Source organism: Ursus arctos, unplaced genomic scaffold (genome assembly GCF_023065955.2).
Source record: "Ursus arctos isolate Adak ecotype North America unplaced genomic scaffold, UrsArc2.0 scaffold_26, whole genome shotgun sequence".
In the NCBI taxonomy this organism is placed as follows: domain Eukaryota; kingdom Metazoa; phylum Chordata; class Mammalia; order Carnivora; family Ursidae; genus Ursus; species Ursus arctos.
This window is the reverse complement of record NW_026622941.1, coordinates 40102387-40118362: the sequence shown is the minus strand read 5'-3', so window position 1 is coordinate 40118362 and position 15976 is coordinate 40102387. Positions and strand designations below refer to the sequence as shown.

The 15976-nt window shown below is 45.1% G+C and overlaps 1 protein-coding gene across 5 annotated transcripts in view; it reads left to right on the top strand.

Annotated features, from left to right (window-relative positions):
• Window positions 1-4172: 4172 nt before the first annotated feature.
• FMNL3 (formin like 3) overlaps window positions 4173-15976 on the top strand; it is a 51360-nt gene continuing 39556 nt past the window's right edge. For all 5 annotated transcript variants that reach the window (XM_026501933.4, XM_026501931.4, XM_026501932.4 and 2 more), the window contains exon 1: window positions 4173-4563. In XM_026501933.4, coding sequence (XP_026357718.1) covers window positions 4438-4563 — 126 coding nt within the window. In that variant the 5' untranslated portion in view covers window positions 4173-4437. The remainder of the gene's footprint in view (window positions 4564-15976) is intronic.

Below are 15976 nucleotides of genomic sequence, written 5' to 3'. Positions count from 1 at the left end.
GTTCTCTTGGGAACATTTTGCACACCCCTCTATTCCAACACTTATCACACTGTTTTGTAAATATGTAGAGACTCTTTCCTAGGAGATGGTAAGCACCTGAAAGAAAGACAACTTGTCATCATTGAATCTCCCTTCATACTTAGAAACAAAGGAGGTACTGGATACATATGTTTCAAATAAACAAACAAAAAATCCCACAGTCCAGACAAGACACAGACACAAACTTAAACAACAGAAAGCAGTAGAGGAACCATAGAGTTATGTATCTGGGTATCCTCCACAGCACCTAGCCCAGTGTTTTGCATGTAGTGGCAGACTCTCAGTAAATGTTGTTCTAAATGAAAAGTTGAGAAAATAAGAGTCACGATTATTTAAATCTAGGAGAACTCCAGGATGGGACTTAAAAGCTGGTCTCCACCAATGATTCATCTTATGCCTTCAAACTCAGTCCAGATTCCTTCTCCTCTCTACCTTGCCTCCCCTGCCTGTCAGCTCTTTTGAAGTCGGGGAGTCTCATATTTATCTTTGTATCTTGCATTCTTTCTCTATTTACTGGTATCTAGCCAGATGCTTTGCACATGATAGGTATCCAATAAGTATTTGTTGCGTTTTTGTTAAAAACTAAAGATTATGCTGAGTCTGAGTGGGATTTGAATAGGCTGCACAGAAGAAAGCAGAAATGTAAAACAGGGACACAGCAGGGCTGTACACATTCTTTACTACTGCTTTAACAAATTACCACAAACTTAGTGGCTTAAAACAACATAGATTCGGGGCGCCTGGGTGGCTCAGTCGTTAAGCGTCTGCCTTCGGCTCAGGGCATGATCCCTGCATTCTAGGATCGAGCCCCACATCAGGCTCCTCCACTATGAGCCTGCTTCTTCCTCTCCCACTCCCCCTGCTTGTGTTCCCTCTCTCGCTGGCTGTCTCTATCTCTGTCAAATAAATAAAAACTCTTTAAAAAACCCATAGACTTATTATGTTACAGTTCTAAAGGTTAAATATCTGAAAATAGGTCTTACAGGGCTAAAATTAAAGTGTTAACAGGGCTGTGCCCCTTCGGAAGCTGTAAGGGAGAATCTATTTCCTTGCCTTTCCCAGTTTCTAAAGGCTGCTGCATTCCTTGGCTTATGGCCCTGCATCCTTCCAACTTCTGCTTCTGTTGCCATGTCTCCTTCTCTCATTCTGAGCCTTCTGCCTCCCTCTTAGAAGGGTCCTTGTGATTACGGTGAACACATTCAGATAACCCATGATAATCTTCCCATCTCAAGATCCTTAATTTAATCACATCTCCAAAGTCCCTTTTGCCTTGTAAAATAACATATTCACAGGTTCTGGTGATTAGGACATGGGCATTTGGGGGAGCCATTATTATGGTTAGCACAAAGAGCTAAGCTGAAGACATAAGAATGTACAACGAAATGTTTGGAGGTGGATGTTTCCAGCTGAAGCAAAGGGTTCATAAAATATTAGAGCCAGATAAGATAGGAAAAGTAGATTGAAGGGGCAATGGGGCTTAGAGATGATATAGACCTTTGAATACCAGATTAAGTTTTGGCTTTATCTTGTATAAAGTTAGAAACTTTGAAAGTGGATGAGCAGAGAGTTAACAATGAAAGCAGTAATCTAGCAGACTCCAGAAGTCCCTAGAGTATGTAAATCTGGTGGTCAAGTAAAACCAAAAATAAAACATTGGGGACCAAAAGACCACACAAGGATAAATACACTCCTGGTCACTATCTTATTGAGTTTCTTCTTTCTGCTGGATGTTCCTTGAGCAGCTGTTAAAAAAGTGACTGATGAATTATTTCCCCTTTTGAATTCTCAGTTTTTTCTCTAGTAGCAGTCTTCAGTATATCATAATACCATAACTCTTCTGCTTTAGAAGAGTCTGCTACAGCAGTTGGGAAAGTATGTGGTTGGGGTGGAGGGGGAGGAAGAGAGGGGATAAGATGTGAGTTGATTCATTTGTCCAACTGTTTGGAAGAGGCTGAGCTTCACGGGAGAGAGTTTCAGTGGTCTGAAAAGACAGGGACTCCTCCACTTCGGGGTTGTAAGCAACAGAAACAATGCAGACTGACTTGCAAAAGAGAATTTACCAGCTTTAAATAGCATGCACATGATGATGATTTCCAAATTGGTACTACCAACCTGGGTCTCCAGACTCATTTATATCCAATTGCCAAGTGGCTACCTCCCCTTGGATGTCCAGTCAGCAAATCAAATTCATCACAGCCAGCACCCTGTTTCTGATCTTCCCTTTCTGGCTCTCCCTCAACAAACCTACTCCTCTCCATTTTGGTTAGTGAAAACTCCACCCTCTCAGTTGCTCAGGTCAAATAAAAACTTTGAATGTGGAGGGTGAATAAAAGATAATTCCAAAGTGCCAAACAATTCTATTGGTTCTACTTTGACCATTTCTGGAGCTCCTGCCTGGCTCAGTCAGTACAGCAGGCAACTCTTGATCTCAGGGTTGTGAGTTCACATCCCACGTTGGGCACGGAGCTTACTTAAATAAATAAATAAATAAATAAATAAATAAATAAATAAAGTTTAGAGATAACTATGTTTGTATCTATAGACAAAATGTGGCAAGAAAAAAATTAAAAAAAAAAAAGAATCCGACCATTTCTTTCCACCTGTACAGCTACCCCTGGTTAAAGCCACCACCATCTCTCTACCTGTATTCTCTCACACTGGCCTCCTTGCTGTTCCTCTGACACTGAAGCATAGTATGGACTTGCTATCCTCTCTGTCTGGATCATTCTTCCCTCAGATATCCACATGGCCTACTCCCTTACTTTCTTTGGATCTTTATCTAAATACAAATGTCATCTTATTACTGAAGCCTTCTCTGACCATCTTATTTCAAATTTTAACCTCTCTTTCATCTCTATTCCTTTTTTGTTTTATTTTTATTAACATTGACCACTAACATCTGTACATTGTACTTGTTTAGTTGTAAGTGTAAATTCCAAAAGGGCAAGATATATGCCTTTTTTTTGTTTACAAATGTATCTTCAAAGCCGAAAACAGTATCTGACATATAATAAGCTTTTCAATAAAAATGTGTTGAATAAATAAAGAAAAAGTCAAGGTGATAACTTCAGGCATGGCTAGATTCAGGTTTTCAGCATGTTGCTAGAACTCTGTCCCTATTTCTTAGCTTTGCTTTCCCCAGCAGGCTTGAGGTGTGATCGGTGATGGCATGATGGCTACCAGCAGCTCCAGATTTACATTCTAACAATGGAAAACAGACTGTCTCTTTTCTGGATTTGGGTCAAGTGTTGATCCCTAAAACAGTCTCCGAGAATAGGGAAAGAAAATCCTGTGACTGGCAGGGTCTAGGTCTTAGAGCCCTTGGCAAAAGGGGTGAAGTTCAGCTCCAGTTGGACTGAGAACAGGGGATTGGTGGTTCCCTACGAGGAAATGGGGTGCTATTACTTGAAGAAAAGGGATGGAAGCTAGGCTAGCAGAAACAACAGATGTTCATCACATCATCAATGATGACCCACCAGCAGAATTAGCCCAGAACAGCGTTCTTCTTCTGCACCCCCATTTTCACATCCAGCCAGATCAACATCTGACCTTTGGTAAGGTTCTCTCCTCCTAAATGCCTTTTCACCTGTCTCTGTCAGTTAAGGTCTTCCTCACCCCTCAGTGCCCAGTTCAAATGAGTCCCTTACAACTCTTAACAGATGTGGTCTCTCTCCCTCTCCTGAGCATCCAGTTGTTTTACTTCTCTTGTAGCTAGCTTTACACACCGGGCCGTATATTTTACATATTTGTGTGTTTTATGAGCTCCTTGTGGAAACCGCCAGGTCCATTGCTCGGATGTCCAAGCCAGTGCCTCACACCTTCAGCAACCGCGGTGATTCCATTCGCACCGGAGCCGCCAGGGCGCGCTAGGCGCCAGGCGCGAGGCCGCCGGGGGCGGGAGGCGCTGTGATTGGCAGGTACGGTCGTCAATCAGGCGCGGGGGGCGGGGCGGGGCGGGATGCTCGGGAGGCCTGTAGGCGGGAGGCGGGCCCTGCATGAATGGGGCGCGCGGCGCGCGGGCTGCAGTCGGCGCTCGGGGGGGAAGCCGGAGTCTCGGCCGGGAGTGGGTGGGAGGAAGCGAAGTCGGGGGGGGGGGGGGAAGGGAAAGAGCGCGAGGGGGCGGGGAGGGGCAGCGCGGGAGCGGCGAGGCGGCGGGTGTGAGCGAGAGCGGTGGCCGCCGGGTCGGTCGCTTCGGTGCCGCTGTCCGCTGCGCTGCCTCCGCGCTCGCCGCGCGGAACCGCCTGCGGGACCCCGAGGAGCTCCCAGCGCCCCGCACGGGGCAGAGGAGTCGGGACTAGGGGAGCCGACGCTGAGGGAGGAGCCGGGTCGGAGCGGCCGAGCCCAAGGCCCCCGGTCGTGGAGGTGGGGGGCTGAGGCCCCCGAGGGGGCCCCGCCGCGATGGGCAACCTGGAGAGCGCCGAGGGGGGCCCGGGAGAGCCCCCTTCAGTCTCGCTGCTGCCGCCGCCCGGCAAGATGCCGATGCCTGAGCCCTGTGAACTGGAAGAGAGGTTCGCCTTGGTGCTGGTGAGAGCTGAGCCCAGTCCCTTCCCCCTCCTACCGTCCCCGAGGTCCCAGTGCCCGGGTAGGACTCTGCCCGGGTGCCCCTACCCGGCCCACCCCTTCAGGGGGGGCTTCCGATAGACTCAGTGTCTTCTTGGCAACCTCTGAGCAGCCGCTGGCCGCCCGACACCCTCGTCGGGGACCTCCCGACTGCGGCCTCAACCCCTGGACACTTAGGAGGAGGGGGTCCTCAGCCTGGGACCTCCCCAGGATCCACACTTCCTCCTCTCTCCCCCTTCTGTAGCCCTCTCACTTCTCCCCACTTCTCCGACAGCCTTCCCGGGTCCCTAGAATTCTCATTTCTAAGCCTCTTGCTGGTGCCGGGGAATTCAGAAACTTGGGGCCGGCCCACTCCTCAGCCCAAGTCAGGGTTCTCTGACTGGGGAGACAGCCGCTCGTGTTAACATGGAGGCTTCCCAGGGAGTGGGTCCCACTTCCAGCCCGGACCAGATGTTTGGGGGAGAGGTGGGGGGAACGGAGAGGGGGCTGGGAGCTCTTGAAGGGGGTGGAATAAAGAGTGATGCCATTCTCCTCATTTTCAGAATGGCCTGCAGGCATCCTGCAAAGTTATAGTGGATTTGTCTAAAAGGCTGAACATGTGGATAAGCCATTTCACCAGTGTATTTTTCCAATTGAAACAATACACAAACCATCCCGCCTCCTTTTTTTCCTCCCTCTTTATGTTAAGCCCTAGTGGCTGGTTTGTGTTCTTTGCCTGTGCTTCTTTTTAGTGTTTCTGTAGGTTCCCCAAAGATCTGTGTAGATGAATTTTAAGCTGACTTTGGGATTCTTCTTTAGTGTGGAAATTGGACATTGGTGTCAGTGGCTCTGTGGATAGGGAGGATCTGAGCTGGTATATCACTGGTATGGCGCCAAAAGGATGTTGGAGGTAAAAATGAAGTTCTGGAGAAAGAAAGTGAACAAGGTGATGGAACATTTGCTGGCAGAGGTAAACCTTTTAAGAAATTTGGGGAAATAATTCCAGTTCCTCAAAGAACTCTCTAAAGGAGCAGAGTTAATGCTGCTGTTATTGTTGGTATGGCCTGAAGGGCCCACTTTGCCTTTGCCCATGCGGAGGGAATAGTGGACTTAGCAGCCTTATTGGATTTCATCTGCCTTGGAATAGGGAGATTAGATCTGTTGGCAACAGTGGGACTGTCTAGAGATCCTGGCCTCTCCGATGGTGGAGAGCCTGACATTAGCCCACTGGCACTGCAGCCAGCCGAGAGGCATTCCAAGGGAAAGCGGTGTTACTGGAACCTCTCAGTGCCCACCAGCTCTGCAGAGGGCCAAAGGGATCTGGGCCACACATCCTGTGGCCCTCTGCATTTCCCCCAGCCTCCTCAAGGGGATGGGTGAGTCAGTGATTACTAATGTGCTGTGGCCAACTCAGAGGCTGAGGAGGAGAGATTGGGATTTGGTGCCCTTGAGAACAAGAGCTCAACTGTTGGGGAAAAGAGTGGGAGGGAATCTGCACTCCAGTGGGGGTGTGAGCCCCCCCACCCCCCAGGGAGCTGGCACAAGGTAGTTACAGAAATTGGAGAGAAAGGGATGGTTTGAGGTGGACTGGGTCGGGGGCTGTCTTAGGTAGGGGCTGCCAGGCTGTTGGTCGTGAGAGCTCAGAACCAGAGTTGATCGTGTCCTCCTTGGAGCTTGGTTGACAAGTTTGTTTAGTTAGTTGGCAAATTAATGGCTTAATATCCACGAAATGCACACGGTGTCCTGATTACGAACCAGAGCACCCAGAGAGCATAGGTCAAGCCAGAGCCGGGACCACCCACTTGCAAGTTATACTTTCTGTATAAAGTTTTGATTTGTTTCCTCTTGGCTTTTGTTTTGGTCTTGTTTCTGTGTGCCTGAGCTGCTGTTGATGGGGGGTTGGAACGGGGCAGGCCAGGGCTAGTTAGCTGTCTTGTGGGAGGAGGGGATTTTACTTCACTTCTCCAGCACAGGAAAATCATGCTTTCTTGGGGATTTGAGTTCTTCTCTGGGGTCCCTTTCCTCTGCTTCTGAAACATGCCCTTTTTACTATCCTTCTTTCTACTGTCCTACTGTTTGGGAACAGTACTGGCATTGGATGTTTGACCCTGAAGCAAGCTCAGGTGTATTTCCTGTATAGTCAGGGGAAGTGGAGTGTGTGTGTAGTAGAAAAAGCAAGGGCTGTCTTAGTAACTGTCTTAACCTCTCTAAGCCTCATCTATCTGTTTTATAGATTTCCTTACCTAGAAGATGGGGTAATAATTTCTATCCTGGTAGGTTTATGAGAATTAGATGAGCCAGGTATATAAGGCCCTTCCTTGGTACCCTGTAGGTACTCAGTATAGATTAGCGTTTTTTTCTTGATTGTGTGAGTCAGGCAAGCTGCTCCTTTCTTACTCTTTTCTTTCCCAGGTTGTCAGCATTATTATGATTGATTTGACTTTAGAAAAAGCTATTTGGAAGTTTGTTGAGGTGATATTCTGGTGTCCTGGTTAAGCGTATGGACTTTCAAGTCAAAGTGGGCTCAAATACTGACCTCTCCACAGTCTCTAGTTAGAAAAGTGTTTGGCCTTAAGCAAGTTGCTTCATCTCTTTGAGTCCCAGTTTCTTCTTATAAATGAAGATAATAATAGTATTTGCCACATGAAGTTGCTGTGTGGATATAATGAAACTGGAAGTCAAGTACTTGGATAGCAGAGTCTGGCAACTACTATATGCTCAGTAAATAGTAGCTTTTAAATTTGTAGCCCTCAGCAGTGACTCAGATCTGAGATCACTTATATTCCCAAAAAGGATTTTAAGTTTAGAAATATGATGAAACCAATTACCTATTTTGTATAGCCAGTCTCAGGATATCCCTTCTGCTGTCGGATGGAGGGCTTCCCCCAGTTCCAGTGTATCTGTGGAACACCCCACCCCCACCCCAAAAACCACACTGGCTGGGGAAGTTGTATCATTGTGAGTCAAGACCACAGGCTCCCGGCTTTCTGGTGTAGACACATGATCTGACACACAGCCCGACAGCCAAGGTTGGAGAGCTCAAGGTCTGAGGCCAGGAGGTGATTTGTTTAGGACATTGATCCCAAGAGTCCTAACCTGGCCCAGGGCCCTAATCCAAGGATTTCCCCTACTGCTCTGCTGGGATACTGATCCCCTCATCCCTGGGGGGCAGCTGAGGTCCCTGACTTGTCACCTCTGACTGGGATCAGTTCCACTGTTTATCAGGTGTGCTGTACAAATAGTATTATTTTCTGGTGTGCCCTGATATGAAAAAGGTTGTGAAGCTGTGTTATGCTGTTTCTCTGGGATCCTTCCTTACCCCCTGTCTGAGTAGCAGCTCCTATTCCGTTGAGTACTGAGAAGTTTAGGGATGGTACAATTATTGGAGTTTCTCTGTCAATATCAGAATGAGAACCCATCTCTGGTCTGATAGAGCCCCAGGCTGTGTTTTGGTCCCAACTAGATTATTACCCAACCTCAATTTCTCAGAGCTAGTATTCCGGCCAGTATTGGCCTTTGCTAAGATAGAGAGGGGAGGCAGAGGGCCTTAAGGGCTTTGAAAGGATAGCTGTCTGCCCTTGTTGTGTTTGCACCCTCATTTTTCTCTTTGCTGACTTATTATGGACTTGAAATGGAGTCTAAAGGTTCTGACGCCAGAAAAAGCCCTGGTTCTCCCTCAGGCGGAGGCTCTCAGGGCATAAGGGTAGGGTTGTATGACAGGGCCTGTCCCTGCCATGGGTCCTCCTCTCACATTTCCCTGGTGATGACTGATGGCCTGGGGTTTTGCTGTTAAGTGTAGCGTTGATGTGGGAGCTAAGTTGGTCTGGGTGCTAGCTGTCTAAGAGGCTTTGAGGGCCTCCTGTGACACAGAAAGGGGCTGGGAAAAACTTGGACTAAATATCAAGTTCCAAGGAATTTTTTCCCAGCCCTGGGGATTGTGGTGAATTAGTTCAGGCTGGAATAGGACATGGGGGAGGGAGAGGACCCTTGACAGCAGCTGGTCAGGGAAACCCCCTTGCTCAGAGACCCCACCAAGAAGACCTTAGGCCACCAGAGAGGAGCCTCATTCCCTTGACCTTCCCATATGACCCTGCCTTAGACTGGGGGAGGTGTGGGGGGTATAGGGTGATAGGACTGATGGAGTGGGCTTCTTGTCATTTGGGAATGTTTTCATTGCTCAGAGGGAGTTTCAGCTTTTTTTCTTTTTTCTCTTAAAGTAGTGCTCATTTCCTAAGAAAAGTATGGGCAATTTAGAAAGAAGAAAAGATTAACGATTTGTATTGAAGAAAAACATCCATATTTTCTCTAGTTCCTTTACCAAATGGAGCCAATGTGTTTTAAAACCTTTCATATTTTTTTTCTCTGCATAAGGTTTTGTACAATGTTGTAATATTGGTATATATTTTTTAATCCAGTTTGGGTTTTTTTTTCCTTTGGCTCTGTTATTTCACTAGTTTTCCCAAGCCAGCCATTGTAAACATTTTTAAATGCTTGTACAGTGGTCTCTCAAATGAATGTACCATTGTGTACTCAACTGTTCTATTGTTGGACATTCAGGTTGTTTGCTTCTGTTTGCCGTGATAAACAACGCTGTGACAAACATCTTGGTATACAAAACCTTTTCAATATTTAGAATTTTCTTTAGGACAGAAACCCAAAATTGAACCTGCTAGGTTGTAGGATATAAAGTTTTTAAGGTCCTCGATACATATTTCCAAATGGTTTTGAAAAAGGGAGTCATGCATGTGAGTATCCTCAAGGAAGAGAAGAAGATTGAGAATAGCTTCTTTTCTCCTGCTTATGACGGTAATTCATGTTTATTAAGCAAATGTAGAAGTCAAAAATATAACAAGTATAAACTATATATGAAAAAGTATAAAGAAGAGCATTAAAATCACCTGTAATCTCACTGTCTAGCATTAACGTTTTGATGTACTTATGTATATTTTAACAAGTAGGAGCATACTGGGCAAATTGTTTTGTAAACCGATTTTTATTTTACTTTCTTAAGTATTTTCTCCTTTGCTTAAACGTTCTTTAGTGTCATGATTTCATAGCTGGATCGTATTCCATAGGATAGTAGTTTATTAACGCCTTATCTTTTATTTCTCTCTTTTTTCGCTACTAAAAATAACACCGTGAAGAATACCCTGTTCATAAATATTTGTGTGCATCTCTGATTATTGATTTAGGATGAATTGCTAAAAGTATAATTATTGGGTCAAAGGGGATATGCTTTTTAAAGTCCTCTGAGAAATATGCTTCTAAAAAAGTTGTACTGCTTGGCTTTTTCACTGACAGTGTGCATCCCTCCCTTTCTCTGTAAGCTGAACGTTTTTGGATGGTTTAACATTTTAAAAAACCTTTGCTAATTGCATTAATAAGAAACAGTGTCTTGTTTGACTCTGCATTTCTTTCAACATCTCATCATAAATGTTTTGGCTATCTTTTGTTTGTAATCTTTGCTCTCTGTTGAGGCTTTATTATATACACATTCCTATGTAACAAATGTATGCATTTCCATATTTTTATTATAAAACTTTTTCACATAGGAAAGAGCCTATTATATAAGATTAAAATAATTTTAAAAATGCACACTGGTGTATCTACTGTGGAGTTCTTGGAATTGCTTCCTGTCCCTTCATTTCTTCTCCCTGCTGTTTTATCTGGGACGAAGAGACCCTTGAGCTCAGGACTTGTTGCGCCTGGGACAAGTCTGCAGCTGGGACGGTCCAGGTGGCAGCCACAGCAGTGTCTCAGAGCTCTGTCTGTGGGGGGACAGCTGCTACAGCTGCTGAGAACAGGAACTAGTCGTGGTGGAAATAGCTAATCTTCAATGAAGTGAAAAAAGAAGCCAAGGTGGAGAGGAAATGAGACCACAGATCCTCCCCTGCCCCTGAGGTTGCCTGGGAAGGCTGGTTGGAGCCAGGGCCCTGGTTCTGTGGTCAAGACCAGAGTTCCGCCCCAGAACCGACTGCAGCGGGCCCAGGGGACAGCAGCGGCTGGCTGCCTGAAGTCAGTGTGTTAACTGGTCCACCAGGCCGGTCACCTCCATTCTGGGGGAAACGTTTCTCCCAAGTCTGAGCTGAGCTGAAGCAGTGCCAGGGAAAGGCCGGGGGTTCATTCCAGTTCGGAAATGCACTTCAGAGAAGAGGAAGGACCTTTTACTTTGAAGATAAGAGAGGGTGCTCTCTCCACACAGCACCCCTGCCTCCTGCTCCTTGCTGGGTACTTCTGGGCTCCCTCGTTGAACAGTACCAGTTGGCAACTTAAGGGTTTTAAGATTGTCATCCGCAAAGAAAAATGTATTCCAGAATAGAGATGTACTGAGCAGCCAGAATTCCTGAGTTCCCAGTTCCAGTCTCTCTTTTGCCTCCCTCAGCAAAGCCACATCTTTGTATGTTGTTTTCCTTCCACAAGGGAGAATGAATCACCCAAGGAAGACGTCGAGCTGTCAAGCTGCCTCTCTCTGTCCTTGAGATACTCTGGTTGTCTTCGCCTCCCACTCTGCTCCCTACTTCTCTTTTCATCTTTCAGAATCCCCCTCTTTCCAGATTCTCTCACCTTTTCTGTCTTCCATCGCCTCCCAGCAAAGTCACAGGCTGGGAGTTTGTGTGTTGGGCAGGAGAGGACCAGGATAGGGTTTTGGAAGCAGCACCCCTCCCCCCTCCCCAGCTTTACGAATTTGCATGTTCTTCTCAGTTTATAAAGTACTTTGAGGTCCTTGAATGGTGTTATAAATAATATTCAGAACCACAAGGGGCTAGCAGAATTATTTACATGATGAATTTTGCCAGGAGAGGAGGGGTTTAGGCTGTTTACGATGTGATGGTTCAGTTCTTGTCCTCATCTCTTCCTCGTATCCCCTCCCCATCTCTTTTACCACCTTCCGACCTTCACCCAGAGTTAGCGCCAGAGGGGCTGGAGTTGCCCCTCGGTCCCTAAAAACATTAACGGAGCTGGTGTGTATTCTCTTTCTTCCCTACTTGCTTGTCTACTCAGGTCTAGACTAGAGAATGTCATAGCCCTTCTCCAGTTGCCCAGTGCCTCTTTAAAGAAGAGCTGGGGATGAGCCTGGCTCCCCACTTTAGGAGATGGTTATCTTGTTTTAAGAACCTATAGGGGTGCCTGGGTGGCGCAGTCCATTAAACATCCGACTCTTGATTTTGGTTCAGGTCATGATCTCAGGGTCTTGGGATTGATCCCCGCGTCGGGCTCTTGGCTCAGTGCAGTCTGTTTGAGGTTCTCACTCCCTCTCTCTCCCTCTGGCCCTCCCCATGCTCCTGCACACACGCTCTATCTCTAAAATAAATACAATCTTTAAACAATGTTTCTTTCTGCACAACCTTCATTCTTTATGAAATGGGTAATGATAATACCTATCTTACAGGGTTTTGAGGATGTTTAGAGTAGAAACCATAGTGAAAATAGTTTGTAACCTATAAAGGTTCTACAAATAAATGTTTGTGGCATATACATTCCCCACTACACCAACCTCTGTTCCCATAAATAAAAGTGGTTGCCGTGTGGGTGAGTTATGATCCCAGGAGGGAGTTTTTGGAAATAAGTGAGGATGTTTTGGTTATCACGCTGACCGGGTGGTGCTGCTGGTACTTTGTGCCTGAGGGCCAGGGATATTAACTATCTTCCAGTGTTTGGGTCAGTCCCACACTGTAAAGAATGGTCCTGTCCACCTGCCGATAGCACCCCTGCTGAGAATCATCCTCTACTAATCTGTACCTCCACCATCCTGTGTCCCCGTTGGGGATCAAGCTTCAGGGACAGCAAAAGTGAAGGCAGATACATAGTTTTTGGTACTTTCTTAATTTTCCCATTTCCTATTATACCCTCAGGCAAGAAATGGACCTCTTTTATGACTTCTGTCTTAAGGTTAAGGCCTGATTCCTTCTGTACTTTGGGCCCTACTGTAAATTTTATCAAGGAGCAGTTTGGGGTACACCTGCTCCATTGCTGATCTTTACCCACCTCCAGTTAGGACCTCAAGCCCAGGTGAAAATTCTTTTAGGTTGGGAATATGTTTGAGAGATCTTTGAACAATGCTTCTGAATCTTTTGGGTAACAGACCCTTTCGAAAATCTGATTAGACCTGTGACCCCTAATTCTCCCTGCCCTAACGCATACGTGTGCGTGTGCACGCCCGTGCACACACACACACACACAATATTTGGGGGTTTAAAGCTTATTCTTGCATCTGCTAAGGAATTTCTGGCATTGAGCCTGGAGGAATGGGAAAGTAGAGCTGGGTGAGAAGGTAGCAGGAGCTCCTTGATACAAGTACTCTTGATACTTTGCAAGGAGAAGCAGCCCTGGTCATCAGTTCAGATAAACTGATGTCTCTTGTTGGTGATGCCAAACAAGAGAGCTTGTTGAAACTTGGCTGACTCCCATTCCGAGGGAGATATTCTGGCCCGTGGATGTTTTGATTTCATTTTGATTAAGGACACTTTGTGATGGGGTCTGCCCTTTTGAACTACACCCTCAACATCCAGGAACATCTAGGTAGGGATGACAGGATGTACTCTGACAAGCCAGGGGAACCAGTGGCATCCTTGCAGTGAGACCCGAGCGTTAGGTCACATCCTGTGTTTGGAAGTACTACCTGCCTCAAGCGGTAGCTGTCTCTTGCAGGCCTAAATTCTCTGGGAATATCCAGGCAGTCCGCTTCCCATGGTGTGCCCGAGAGGGAACCGGGAACAACTGGTCTCTAGCAGTTACTTTTATGCTTAAAGCCTCTTGCTTTCTGCCTTACCAAAAAAAACGAATAATAATAATTTTTAAATGACCTATATGTTTTTTGACTGCTCAGAATATTTCATACTAAAATTTTTGAAGGAAAATTCAGAGTTTTTAGGGGACTTACTATGCAAAAAAGTTTTTTTTTTCAGAACAACATTAAAAATGTTTTTTTCTGGGTAGAGTCTCCTATCTCATCCTTATAGGAATGGCTCAGTTGCTGGTCTCCACTAATGCCTCAATTTAACTGTATAGGTTAAGGAAAGAGAATTAACATTTGTTGGGGAGATGCTGCAGGCTTTTACATGCGTTAATTAGTCAACTTGTCAACAACTCTGTGAGGCATTTGTGTTACTTCTATTTTACAGGTGATGAAACCAGGGCTCAGAGTGATTAACTAACCTTGAGAAGGTCTCAACTGAAATGTCACTTACTTAGGCCTTAAGCAAAAATTTTCAGTTAGATTTTTTGGTCATGCGAAAAGGACTGCTAGAAATACAACTTCCGAAAACCACGTAATTCTTGATTGCGTATATAGATTTTTATTTCATTTTATTTTTAAAGATTTTATTTTTATTTATGTATTTGAGAGAGAGAGAACAAGCGAGCGGAGGGGTAGTCATGGAGAGGCAGACTCCTCACTGAGCAGGGAGTCCGCTGTGGGGCTCGATTCCCAGGACCCTAGGATCATGACCCGAGCCTAAAGCAGATGCTTTCTGCTGAGCCACCCAGGCGCCCCGCGTATACAGATTTTTAAAAGCATAGAAAAATTTCTGGAGGCATACAGCAGTTACCTCTGGGATGGAGAGTGAAGGAACCATATTGGGAGGAACAGGAACGTCAAAGGGAACTTAATTTTTATAATGTTTACATTTTTTACAAGGAGAATGTACTTAAATTCTTAATCTCACTAGAAGTTAAGGAAATGAACATTTAAAATATACACTTTTTATGCTAATTATCTAGGTGAAATTTGAGAGATCGATAATATCTGTGGGTATCTCAATGGTACATTAAAATACCATTAATAGTGGGGTAATTTGAGGCATTTTAGAAGGCATTTTATAGTGTCTCTCAATTTCAAATGTGCATACCCTCCGACCAGTCCATCTTCTAGGAAACTGTCCTACAGACTGTTTATACACGTGCATGAATGTGTGTGTAAAGGACCCCCACGGCCTCATTGTTTAACAGTAACAAACTGGGAACAACCTGATGGTCTATTTTTGCCCAAATCAATTTCTCTTCTGTTCACCTAATTACTCAAGGCAAATGCTGGGAGTTATCCTTAATTTTTTCCTTCTCCCTTTACCGTACCCTATCAGCGAGCTCTGCTGATTCCATCTCCAAAAATATATCTCAGATCTACCCATTTTCTCTATCTCTGCTACCATGGCTTCAGTCCAAGCAATATCAGCTCTTGCTTCTATTATATCCAACCAACTGGCTTCCTCTACTGCCCCTTTCTCCATTCCCCCATTCATTCTCCACAAAGCAAATTCAAAATATAAATCACATAGCATCTTTCTCCTGCCCAGAACCTTTTTTATTTTTTCCACCTGCCTAAAACCTTTAATGGCTTCCTTTTGTACATACCAAAAAAAAAAAAAAAAAAAGCAAACTCCTGACCTTGGCCCTTAAGATTGTGCATTATTTGATCCTGCTGACCTCTTCAACCTCACTCACCCTCCTGTTTATCAAGCTCCACGTTAGCCTTCTTTCATTTCAGTACAAGCTCCTTTCTGTCTCAGGGCCTTTGCACAACCTGTTTCCTCTTCTGGAATGCCTTTTCCCTGGATCTTCAAATGGCTTGATCCAGCTTATACTTCAGGTGTCAGTTTAAAAAAAAATGTCACCTCTAAAAAAAAAAAATGCCACCTCTCAGAGAGCCCTCCCTCACTTATTATTCTCTATTGTAGCATGCTACTTATTTCTTTTGTATTATTTTCATTTTGAAATTATTTGTTGATTACTTGTTTGTTATCTGTCTCCTGAGACTGTTGACTCCGGAGGGTGGAGCCTTTATGTATGCTTATCACTGTCCAGCCACAGAACTGGCACTGGGTAGGCACTCAGTAACGTCTGTGGCTGATGGGAATCTCCAAGGTGCGTGCGCGCACGTGTGTGTGTGTGTGCGTGTGTGTAAATATAATCATCTAAAAAAGCAATTAAAAGAAGACTATATATAATGCTTTTTAAGCCACGTGTGTTTATATGTAAACATATAGAAAAAAGGCCTGGAAGAATCCACACCAAATTGTTAATTGTGGTGACCCTTGGGGGGCAATGGATAGAGTTGGGGGCTGAAGAGTGACTCATTTTTCATTCTGTAAGCTTTTGCATTGATTGATTTTTTTTTTTTTTTTACAATATATACTCATACATTTATTCTTCTTCTGAGGGAAAAGGAGGGGGGAAAAAATAGGGGAGAAGGATTCAACTTTTCTTGCAAAAAAGAAAGCTCCTCTTTCTTATTCTCTATACTGAGCCAAAAGAGGAGAGCAAGAGGGAGAAAGGACACCAGTGGGGTCAGCAACTGGCCACAGCCCATTCCCTGCCCTGTGCTGAGCTGGCAATCGTTTTTAGAGTAGAAAGAATCCTAGGAGATGCTCTTCTGCCCTGAGGCTGCATTTTAAATTCTTTA